Raw genomic sequence first — 12,910 nt, 5'->3', positions numbered from 1 at the left:
TTTTCTATACAAGAACTTGAGTTCCGTCGGTCAGCTTGTATGACAGTTAGGTGTGCGAGGTGTGTTTAAAAAAATAACGGGAATTTTCGTTTTTAGAAAAAAATATTTATACACTCACATTAATGTTGTCGTCTTTAAAATAGTCCCCATTCGATATTATTCACTTATGCTAGAGCTTTTTACAATAGTCGAAACACTTCTCAAACTCGATTTATGTGATAGCCTTTAACTTCTTCAGTGATTTTCATCAATTTTGTAAAACAACGTTCCTTTATGGTTATCTTTATTTATTGCTGGGGCATCGTTACAGTAATTATTTTGGTCAAGTGAGCTTTTAAGAAATGAAACTCGCCTAGCTCGTAAAGACACGTCTGACCTTATCAACTGCTACGGACAAGGTAAGCAATAAATAAAGCTGAAAATTTTATTCATATATGCAGAAAATTTAGTTGCAAGTTGCCATTAACGATGTTAGCTATAAAGACAACGGGGGAGATTGGAGCAAACTATATTTAATAAGCGCCATCTCCAACAAAACAATGAATCTTCTTTAATTACAACATTTTTCCCAATAAACGCTACGGCACTGTAAGATCCCGTTTTTTTTTTGTACCAGATAGCGTGAGTAGCTAGAGTCACCATTGTCCGTAGAGGCTCTCTTGAAAAGAGCGATTGAGATTTTTTCTTTTGTGGCACTTTCTCGGTTAAGACTCGGTCTTTATTCTTCATATGATATTTTGACCTAGCTATTTAATAAAATAATCATTGCAGGACAATGTTAAAATTGCTTAAATTACAAGAATGATTTTTAGAAGTTAACACGAATTGGGAAAAGCGGAGAGGTTTTATGACAATTTAAAACCTCAAATAGTTTTCTCCGATTCTCCATCAGTTTTTGAACTATTTTCAATTTCCGAATCTGTGTCTATTGAATCGATTGAAAGAAGTGAATTTCGACTTCGCGAATATACGGATTGTGCGCTCTTTAGTATGCGTTCGTTATTCGTAACGTCAATTGCAATACGTAGTTCTTCCAAAAATGCTGCACCAAACGGCACCTAGAGAAGAAGAAGTAAATGTGTATAAAAGTTATGATTTTAAATCCCCGCAAAGGGTATGCACCTCATAATAGTTGGATTTCCTTGCCACATATATGCACCACATAATTAAACCATATATAAGAGATAATCCGCTGCCGACCCCAAGCACTAGATACACACCACCCAAATTCTTTAAATCTAAGGGATCGACTTGGCTGCTGTCAGATTTTTTCTAAAAATTATATTTAATTGTTATTCGAGAATTATTTGCAAATATATCATTGCCCAATACTTTACAAACACCAGCACCAACTTCGTTCCACCATTTATTTTTGAGTCGCGCCAAAACGCCTTGTTCCTGAAGTTCCAACAACGCGTTGTTGAATTTGTCGCGGTATGGCCAATCTAAAGATATAAATTAATATTTATAACGCATCTTCTGCTATGAAGTTAAATTTGCGGCATTGATTGTTTTTTCGTCGAGTTTTCATTGAAAATAATTAACTATCATATGGTAAAAAAGTAAGGAAGGGCAAATTTCAGGAGTAACCGAACATTTTATAATCTCGCAATTTGCAAGGATCAAAGCCGGGAAATTCTTTCAGGTGTTGAAAACAAATAAAAATTCTTGCGTTAGAGTTCAAGATTCATTATTCAACGAAACTGTGAATGGATTACAATTATATTTGGTGTCTTATTAGCATAGGCTCACTTAGTTTAATTGCTACATTTTGCTTCGTATCCGAGATATTTATATTAAAGTCAACTTAATTAACTCAAATAAGAAAGAAATGTTCACTAAATTTTGTCAAGATACCACAGTTACGGTATAAAGCCAACAAGAAGTTTAAAATTCGCATATTAGGTATATGAAGGCAAGGGATGATAGTTTTGAACTTCATTGCAGTTTTGAGTTTCATTAAGAAAAATTGACCGATATATATACACATATGAAAGTCAACGGGAAGTTCGAAAATTTTTATATTGGATATATGGGGACTAGGGGAAGAGTTTACCTGATTTTAACAATTTTTGACACAAGAGGTGGCCCGATTCCGCCCATTTGGAATAACATCCTTCTCGCACGAACAAACAGACATGTGGAATTCAACTTGTCTTGTCATTATGATAATTTTAATGTGCATAACTCTATATCTCGAATAGTTTTAGGAATTATAAACTACCGTTAGATGAACAAAACTATTGTACCTACTCCATTGCCGCATGCTACGAGAGCATAATAAGATCAAATATTATCATTCCCATGAAATTTGATTTTTCGGAAATATATGAAGATCATTAACCATTACGATTCTTATAGAGAACGTTCCATTTAAAGATATTACAAGTGCGATACTTTTAAGCGATATGGGTTCCTTTAGTATTTCCAAAAAACTTTTTTTAAATACAATTTTTTCTTTATATTGAGTCAAAGCTAACTTGTTAATATTGTCCCCAGCCTCATTCCTTCCTACAATTCGCGGAAATATTTCGCTATATCTTAAGCTCTTCTTATTTGTTTTTGCCGAGGCTCACATACAAAACATACTTTTTACCATTGCGATGCCATATCCCTTCTCATCGAGTGGCTCGCCAACCTTCATTAATTTACATTCGCGCACAATGTGGTACTCAATTGATGTGGACTCCATTAAGAAAGCATAATTGTTATCGGATTTCACGCGATTTACTCCTTCAAGGTTTGTCTCGAAAAGTAAATCCGGGTTTTTGACCATGAAATCATTCATCTTCTTATAAGTTTCATGCTCGGAGGTCTAAAAAAAATATGTACATATTTGATGCTTATGAAAATAATGTTTAAATCAACAATTAAAAAAGATTCTTAGACCATACTGAAAAGAAACTTCGCGTGGAACCAGTTTTTTTAGCACCATATTTTACCGCTGTATTACTAGCTAAGTCATTGACATTATTTATAAGTCCAACAGGTTTCTCGATAGTTAAAAAAGCTGCCAAATTGGCAGTGTATGAAGATAGTATTATCAGGGTAAAGAACCACCAAATAGATGCAAGAGTGCGGGTAGAAAGAGACCTAAATAAAAAATGTTAACGTACATAAAATATGCATACAGTATTGTTTATATTTATGCGTGTGGTAACGACCAGTTCAAATATGTACGTACTTTGGTGCTATCTCAGAGCCTTGCTGTAAAAATGCCCCTGTTGTAAACCAAAAGGAGTTATTTAATGTAAATTGGTTCTCCAGTTCTTCGGGTTCTTCAATACATGGATATGGATTATCCCATTCAGTTGGAGATAATCGCCCCAATATGAAAAAACAAAACGATACACCAATATAGACAAAGCCCAAATAAATCCAAACTTGTCTAGAGAAAGGATCCATGAATGAAAAATTGTTAGCGGGCGATTTTTGTGGTTGAGTGAACAAAATCGCAATGCCTGGTTGAAAAAAGTTGCAGATATAATTTTCTTTTATTACATTTATAAGTATATACAATATATACTTACCTAAATTCATGAATGGAATAGAGAAATCAATTATTTCTTCGCGTTCCGATGTAATCGTCAAATCGGTAATTGCCAAATCTGCTCTCTTTAAATATAACGTTATAACGTTAATTATGCAAATTACATGAAAAATATACTTACACCTTCATTTAACTCTTTCATCATTCCTGTTGTCTTATTTGTCGTTTTATTAAAGCTGCCATAATTACTGCCCCCATCTATAAATGTATAATTGAAACCTAATTTTGCCGCTAACTCCTTTATTAGGTCTATGCTATATCCTTCATATTGGTTGTTTCCAACCAATTTCTTATGACTCTCCACTAAACTGGCGTAAGGTTTGTTCTAGTAGTTTAGGTTAAATGTATTAAAAACAAGCACATTCAAAATATAAAACGAATTATCAAATATATGAATGTTTAAATAACCTAAATTCGGAAAAACCGAACAATAAATACTCTCACAAATTTAAAAAATATAAGGGTTTAGTTAGTGACCGACAAGCCGCCTTTCTGTAATGACAACGTAGAAATCAGTTGGACTCTTTTGATCACATTAAGGTGCTTATATTATGTATATGAAAACACCGATATGGTGTAAGATAGTATATTTGAAATCGGAGATAAAAAGCCTCAGTTAACATTTTTGCAAATTACTGTTTAATACATTTCGCTGCATTACCAAAATGTGTACAAGAATTCGTAAAATGTTACAAAACAATTAAAAGCGTTAACTTCAGTTGCACCGAAGCTATATAATACTCTTCACAATAGAAAAGGTTTCTTAGAAGAACTTGATTCCGATAGTTCAGCTTGCATTACAGCTACCGACCATTCCGACAAATGAGCAGCTTCTTGGTGAGAAACGGTGATATCCTAAATTTAAGATCGATGTCTAAAAACTGCGAGACTAATTCGAGTATATACAGACAGACAGATTGATATTGGAAACTTCAAAGAATCTGAAAAGTTATTTACGAATCATCAACTTATAAGAAGGCAGAATTTAGGCAATAATTGGGCCTTATAAATATTAATTTAATAATTTTAATTTATCAATAGACATTGTAAATTCTTGAAAGCATTTTAAAACAAAAAAGAACAATGTATTTTTTGGAGATCAATTTTGCTAAGTTATTGAATTGAAAATGTTCTATAAATGAATAAAAAATAAAGTAAACCTGCTTTCTTGAGAGATATTCAATGTGTCTATATGCTCCAAAAGTTGCCTGTGATTGGTCGATAGCCATGTATAATATACTGTGAATTATACACGGCTGCATAGTGAACACGATGGGTATCAATTTTATAAAATCATTTATTATTTCTGAACTATATTTTTGGTATTATATGAATTGATTCAGTGAAAGAAAAATTAATGCAGAAGTATATTATGGCCAACAATAAATTTACCGTTTATAGCGTTGCTTGGAAGACATAAAACGATGATAAACCATTAAATTTGACTCCGGGTTTTACTGAGATTGCAAAATAGTTTATACCTAGTGAGCTTTACCAGGATATGGATAGATAGGTGGACATATAATATATTATTACCGTTCATTTCTCTAATAGAGAATTGTTTACCCTATGCAAAAAATAGCAATTATAGCATTTTCAAAATATTGCGAGAGTATAAACATTAAATAACAATACTCGTGTGTGTATGTATGTACAACCTACTGGCACTGAAATAAGAACACGAAATGTTCTGTTCACCAAAGAATTGGCATCAACCTCACTCCATAATTCTGATTGAGGTGAACGTTGAATTGTCAAGTTGTTACGTTCGTCCCAAGTGCCGATCTTCACAAGTCCACTAGTCTGCAGCTCTACAATATCTAGCATATAACCTTTTCGTATGTTTCCATCGAAGTATATAGGCCCAGTTATGGTTTTTTCTTGCATGTTAATCTGCAAGAAAGTAAATATTAATTTATAGAATAATTTTTATATCGTCACCTAAAAAGCAAAATAACGTAACATCACTTTTCATCACAGAGAAGGAAATGACGAAATAAAAACGCAAATACTCAGATTGAAAAAAAATCAAAATTAGCGAACGCTGCTATATTTTTATATTGAACTTCGATTTCTTTGCAAAAAGTTTCGTTAGTCAATAGTACAATAGTTAAACTGTTGTACCTTTGCAGAAAATCGCAATACAAAAAAGCTTGAAAAATATTAAAAAACCGACGCGAATTAAAGACTTTTTGTAAAAAATAAATAAGGTTTTACAATTTTGTTGAAATTGAATTAAATTATATTAATATAGGTATATTTTTAACCGAATGTATTTGATTATTTATTTGATAATTTTGTTTTATTATATGTATATAGGTAAAATATCTCATTCGATTTAAAGAATTTCTCGATTTTACGATTGATGTGCAACATAAGATTCGTTATATTGGACGACCACTGTATGTAATACGATACGGTCCCGTCAAATTAGGCAAAAAATTAGAGCTGAAAGTTAGTAATTTCACCTATTTTCAACATTAATCTATAGCAATCCAATATTATACGTTCAGTTCATTTTGCTAAGATATCTTACATATTGATCGATATATACGGTATAAAGCCAGACAGAAAGACATACATTCTGAGTTTATTAAGGTACTTCACATACAATCATTAATTAACCGGTTGTTTGAAAATCCTTATATTAGTTATATGGGGCTAGTGCAAGTTTTCACCCGATTTTATCCATTTTATGCACAAAGATACATTGGAAAAATACGCTCTTTGAATTTCATTAAGATAACTTACATATTGGCCGAAAATGCGGTATAAAGTCAACTGGAAGTTCGAAAATCGTTACATTAGGTATTCGAGTCTAAGCCTAAGGGAAGTATTGAATCGATTCAAACCACCAACAGATTGACCGATACTTTCGATAAAAGTTTGCAATAGGAAGTTTGGTCCACATATTCGCTATCTGGGGGCTTGAACAGTTGTAGTCCGATTTAGACAATTTTTAGATTTGAGGTGACATACCTTATAGTTTTATCCAGATATATTAATTTGTGCTTGATTTTTATAGTGAAAATAGAAAGAATCAGATGGAATTTAAAATTGTGTTACATGTGAAGTAGGCGTGATTGTAATCTGATATTATCCCATCTATAACACCGCCGTTTTTGAGATTTAATGATAATTTAATATGCACACATTTCCACGTCACCTATGAAGTAATGTACTTGGCGCGTTTTTTACAACTTATTAAATCATTATATCTCAGAAATGGTCGGTCTTAGGAAAAGAGTATTCATACATTTTATATAAGTACCCTTTTGATGCAGGGTTCCGTTTCATTGAAAATGGTGAAATGTATTTTTTGGCCTTTGCTCTCGACTATATTCTTTTCTAAATATCGGTACGATTAGAACTTTTAGTATGCTTTTTTTTAACACGTTTTGAACATATTCACTAACTTTCAGCTTGAATCGTAACAAATAAAAACTCAATTTTGATGATACATTGCTTTGCATTTTCAATTTTAAATACCGAACGCATATAGTTCTTAAATGTTGATCCATCAGTTTGCACTTGGTTGCTTTGTTCGGAACAGTTTAAGGCTTGTGGACGATATACTAAATTTTTTGTAGATGCGGCAAAAACTTGCACGGCATCATAAGTTAATGCCATTTCCAGAGTTATTGGACACGAACCTTGAAAATGTAATGAGAAAAATTAGTTGGTAATAATAAGTAAATTAGCTAAAGATAATTATAACATTTGTATATGTATGTATGTCTATATATATTTTTTTTCTTTTAATTATCCTCAGACATGTAAGGACATATCAATACATATATTAGATATTTATATATATATATTATAGTATTTGTCATCGATCATTTGCTTCGACGTGTTGCGTGAGCTTGATTTAACTCATTTTGAATTTCCTAATCTATAATATATACTTTACCTAGCTTCTACTGGACATCGATTAAAATTTCATTAACATTAATATAGTACATAAATATGTATGAACATGCAAGATGATTTAAAGCCATTATAAACAGTTCACACATCAAAAGATTCTGAGAGTGTTTATAGAAATGGCAAAAGCCAGATATAAATAGCGAAAGAAGGCATATTCAATGAATTCACTTTGAAATTAGTGGTATAATGAAATATTATAAAATGGAAAACAATAACTCTGATTAGAATTCAAAATAGTTCAGATTAGTAGAATTGAATTAATTTGAATCACCGTTGTGTCATTATTAAGCTTCTATGCATTGACTCTGTTTTTCAGCTTTTCAGTAAATATTACTTGATAAAACAACGAATTTTTTTGAAGAACCAGTTTGGTAAATTATTCAGTTAGAAACATTCGTAAATAAAAAAAAGAACGAAAGCATATGTAAATATTTTCTTCTAAGATATTCAATGTATTCAAACCCCAAAACTCGCAAAATGGTGTAGGCAACTACTGAAGATCAGCTTCCTGATCTCGGCATTTCTACATATTATAAAAAAGGTTGATAGTTGCTTTACTACTGCAGAGACCACTTTGTAAGTTCTTCAAAATTTTAGTAGTTAACTCAAGAATGACAGGAATCCAGATAAAAGCCCCGGTCTAATCTGTCTTCTAAGCTGACACTTAGTTTTGTTAAACGTATGGGAAACGTTTTATTATTAAAATTGTGTTAACGGTTTTCGAAATACTGACCATTGACTATTCGGTTATTATAATCTTCATTGTAATCCAATTGGGATATTAAATCATGAACGATGGAATGAGATGGAGAAAACATTCGAAATCCGGTCATGTTCGCCTCACTGTATTTATATTCTTCCAGATCAAAAGTTTGTAAGTCGAGATTACCAATAATATAGGAATATTTATCGTTAATTATTCCAACTTGTTGTGCCTTATGTCGAATGAAAGATAATAGGTAGTATCAGTAAACCTTCTAATGTACTATGTATATAATATATACAATACTCGTATCTAATTAATACCTGTCTTAATAGTTCAGCTACAGATGGTGTAGAGCCTACAACTACAATATGTCCATCTTCCGATTTGCGTACTCGTCGCAGAATTGCTTTGAAATTTCCATTTAAATTAAGATCGTACCGCAATACATTGATGACTGGTCCATCACTGACGTAGAATGACATTAAACCATTTAAAATGCTCAAATAGTCAGCTGTGAGAATAGGTTAAAATTTGATATGTAAATATGTATATAAGGTGTTTATTTACATGATTCATAAAGGAAAGTAAAACGTGTCCATTCGAATAAATTGATTATGTCGTGCAAAATACGTGCCAAATCTATTGGATTAGGGTATAAATTGAATCCCTCAACATTCTCACTCATATGTGGATATATATAAGGTACATCTTTAGCATCACACACTGTTAAGAGATGTGCCGATGTATGTCGTGAAGAAGGCCCAAAAATAGCCCCTATGCCAGTCTGTATGAAAAACACACATATTTATAATATTTTCATAAAAAGGATCAATTAAGTACATATTTGACTTTATAATCTGCATATACCTTACATAAGTATATGTATAACTATAAAATTCTAACTACAAGTATAACGATTTACTCCACCGATTTTGAAGAGTTTCGCGAGATGAGCGATATCTCTTTTTTGAATTAGTTTTCGTAAATGTAGTAAATAAGAATTTAAAATATTTAGTAATTTATTAAATAACGTTTAAATTCTTATACTTAGTTAGCCATCGGACGGTATGCAGCTAATGTTAATTTACATATATGTTATTAGTGTTGTAATTCTTACCTGCATAAATTTGCAAAGTTTAGCATGTCCTTCTATAGAATCACCAATTTTTATTTCATCGTTATACCCTATCAAGGGTATCCCCAAATCGGTATTGGCTACAGTAATAGCATAGTTAAAAGTCTTTCGTAACTGCTCCGTATTGTGATCGGATATAATACCTAGTTAAATTGAAGAGAAAGTGAAGTTATTGAGAAAAGTACTACTTTAAAAGGTTTATATTCCGCTAAAAGATTAAAACTACCATATGTACATTTATGCTATATACAAGGTGCGTTCCAAAGTAAACAGGACTTTTAAAAAAGAGACAGAATAAATGGTTTTATCGGCAAAATCAATTTATTTTATTCAAAATAGTCTCCTTCTGCTTTAATACAGGCTTTTGCACGGTCCAAAAGCATGTCGAACGAGTGTTTTAGCTCGTGGACGGGTATGGCTGCCAGTATGCCGGCGCAAGCCTTTTGAATGGCCTCCACGTCTGCATAACGCTTTCCTTTCATCGGCAACTGCATTTTTCCGAAAAGGTAGAAGTCGCACGGTGCCATACCAGGTGAATACGGGGAGTGGTTGATTGTTAAAATGTGATTTTTGGTCAAATAATCGGCCACAAGCGTCGATCGACGAGACGGCGCATTATCGTGCAACAAACGCCAACTTCCATCTTCGCGATTTTTGGGCCGAACACGTCGAATACGAAAAATTCTTTGTGGACAATACCCTTTAAATCATAAAAATAAATCAGCATTGTCTTCACTTTTGACTTCTCCAGGCGCGATATTTTGGGTTTCGGCTCATTTCTCATTTATGTCCTCACGACCACTTTGAAAACGGTGAAACCACTCTTGCACTTTGCTACGGGATAGGCAATCATCGCCATAAACTTGTTTCATCAATTGAAACGTTTCGGTAAAAGTTTTACCAATGTTAAAACAAAATTTAATGTTGGCTCTTTGTTCAAAGCTCATTTTCGCACCGATGACAAAAACATACTCGCACTTAAAACGCAATAACTTCACTTCCAATAGATGAAATGTCATGAAATTTTTACTGAAGGTCGATGAAGAATAGCAGATTCTAACGCACTAGTCGGCATATAGATGGCGCCACTAGAGTTTACTTTGTTACTTTTTTACTGTTTACTTTGGAACGCACCTTGTATAATATGGTTACATATACTTGTATATATCTATGCACTCGTGGAGTATTACCGAACAGGAATAGAAACTCTCTTAAAGTTATTTGTAGTGTGGACGGGCGGAATATCGATTCGACATGTTCATTTTGAATATTTTTACGAATAACTCTATGTCTATCTCAAATATTCTATGGTGCTACAAACAGCTGTTCGACAAATAAAATTTTCATTATTAATACCACATGTTGCGGATGCACAAAAAGACAAATCACTGTTTATATGTTTAGAATAATCCAATTTTTGCTCTCACCTTTCTATTCTTGTTAAGGAAATTTTAAAAAAAATGGTGCTGGTAGCTACTAAAATGACAAAGTTTTTACTGTCTTCTTGATTCATTGATTATTTAAAATCGAAAACGTCATTGATATAAATACTTATACACATTTTAAACTCAAGCCAAATAAAGAATATATCAAAACATTATAAAAATGTAACCACTTCGCCCTCTGATTAGGTCACACTTACCAATCGAGATTCCTTCATTTTCGTCAATATGAGCGAAACCCTTCACATAAATAATAAATGTGTATATGAGTCCAAAAATCCAGTTATTTTTTATTCGCTGCAATTTTAAAATTTTTTAAATATTATAACTTTAGTTCCTGTCCATTTTTAAAATCTTTAGTTAATTATGTGTTGTTTACCATATTTTTTTTATGTTCTACGGAAAAACAGCGTTACTGACACATCCATCAACCAACGCACACGCAATAGCAACTGATTTGAAAATTTTTAATAATTACAAAAATATCTTGCTAGTTCGAATAACTCGAATGCGTGAACATACGTACAAGCAGATGTATCGGGCATATTTCTAAAACCGTTCGTAGCTTAAGACTATTTCCATGCATATTGCATTTTGGAGCAATTCCAAAAATATTGATGTACTATATATTATATAAATGTATACGTTGTGCCGCAGTGATGATTTCGGTTCAATTTCATCAAAATGCAACACTGTATATAATATATTTCGGTTTATTTTCGATTAAGGGAGCATATGTGTCTACCACACATTATATTATATTACAATATATTCCTGTCCGGAAATTTGACCGAATTTAAACTACATATTTTCTTTTCCTGTGTGTCAATTGCTGGATTTTTTTAATTTTAACATTTAACATTTTATACTCTCGCAGTTTTGAAGATCAGGGGTTGTAAAATTTTATATTAAACAAGTAAGGAAGGGCTAAGTTCGGGTGTAACCGAACATTTTATACTTTTGCAACTTGCCAGCATCAAATACCTTCAGATGCTGTCAAAACTGTATATTAAAAAATGTTGCGAAAGAATTTATCATTCATTATTCCAAGAAATCGTTAATAAATTACAATCAAATTTGGTATCTTCTTGACTTCTATTGGATATCGGTAACTTAGACTTAATTATTGCTGCATTTTAGTTCACGTCTGCTAAAATTATATTACAAACCTCTTCAAATGAGATACATGTGATATATATACTGTTTCAGTAGATGTGGAAAACGTGAACCAGAGGATAGGAATTAATTATATTAGGGATATGCGGTTTAGAACAAGGCATTTTAACTAACCTCAACGGTTTATTCTCAAAACGTAATCCTGGGTTGTCATTAAGAGAAGCTGCAGTAGCGAGAAATTATTTGAAAATGGTTTTCTGAGCTGCTTAATTTTTTGAAGAATACTAAAAACGAGGAAGACCCATCACGCATTTTGAATGGCGATGAGACTAGCTTTTCTTTATGTCCGAAAACGGGAAATGTTGTAGCACCGAAATATTACAAAAACATCTATCTAGCGTCTGCGTCAGAAAATGATACCATAACAGTATTAGTTGTTATATCCGCTAATCGCACTATATTTTCCCTGATGGTTATCTTCCCTTACTTAAGGCCACCAAAAGATGTAGTAAATATCATTCCAGATACCTGATTTCTAGACCGTACTGAAAGTGGGTGTATGATGGGTGTTGATGGATTCGTAATTTTCAATAAAAACTTACGTTTTTCTTTAATACAGTTTTGTTTTCTAACAAAATATATATGATCCTCACTGGATCTTTGATGTCTGGTTATTTCAAAAAAAAAAACTTTTAATAAAAAAAATTAGCATTGGCATAAATAAACTACAAGTAGTCAAAAGCATTGTAAAAGATTTTGTGTTTTTTACAAAATATTTTTCAATGGAAGGAGGCGACGTAGGTAGTGTGAGAGGAGTATGGAAAGTGTGATTATTTGTAATATTATTTTTTTACATATTATATTTATATAGTGCTAAAAGATAAATTTCACTTTGATATAGGCCGTTGGCCGCTGATTCCATGCAAGACCGACCACTGTGCACTGCCTTGAAATGAACATAACCCATGCAAAATTTCGTTAAAATATTTTTTCAATTGAAAAATTTTCCATACAGTTTGTATGACATCTCT

At 32.2% G+C, this 12,910-nt stretch overlaps 1 protein-coding gene across 1 annotated transcript; it reads right to left on the bottom strand.

Annotated features, from left to right (window-relative positions):
* Positions 1–696: 696 nt before the first annotated feature.
* On the bottom strand, positions 697–11,300 carry GluRIID (Glutamate receptor IID). Its single transcript, XM_036357438.2, has 16 exons — positions 11,143–11,300; positions 10,964–11,060; positions 9,304–9,464; positions 8,754–8,970; positions 8,507–8,697; positions 8,214–8,415; positions 7,040–7,203; positions 5,213–5,443; positions 3,672–3,875; positions 3,531–3,615; positions 3,185–3,461; positions 2,895–3,093; positions 2,590–2,815; positions 1,333–1,445; positions 1,123–1,272; positions 697–1,058 (listed from the first exon to the last, which is right to left on the bottom strand). The coding sequence occupies exons 1-16, from the start codon at positions 11,143–11,145 to the stop codon at positions 864–866; spliced, it is 2,715 nt and encodes a 904-aa protein (XP_036213331.1). The 5' UTR covers positions 11,146–11,300; the 3' UTR covers positions 697–863.
* Positions 11,301–12,910: the final 1,610 nt, after the last annotated feature.

Source organism: Bactrocera oleae, chromosome 2 (assembly GCF_042242935.1).
Source record: "Bactrocera oleae isolate idBacOlea1 chromosome 2, idBacOlea1, whole genome shotgun sequence".
Lineage (NCBI taxonomy): Eukaryota > Metazoa > Arthropoda > Insecta > Diptera > Tephritidae > Bactrocera > Bactrocera oleae.
Note: the sequence above shows the minus strand (reverse complement) of the source record. Positions and strands in the feature narration are given on the sequence as shown.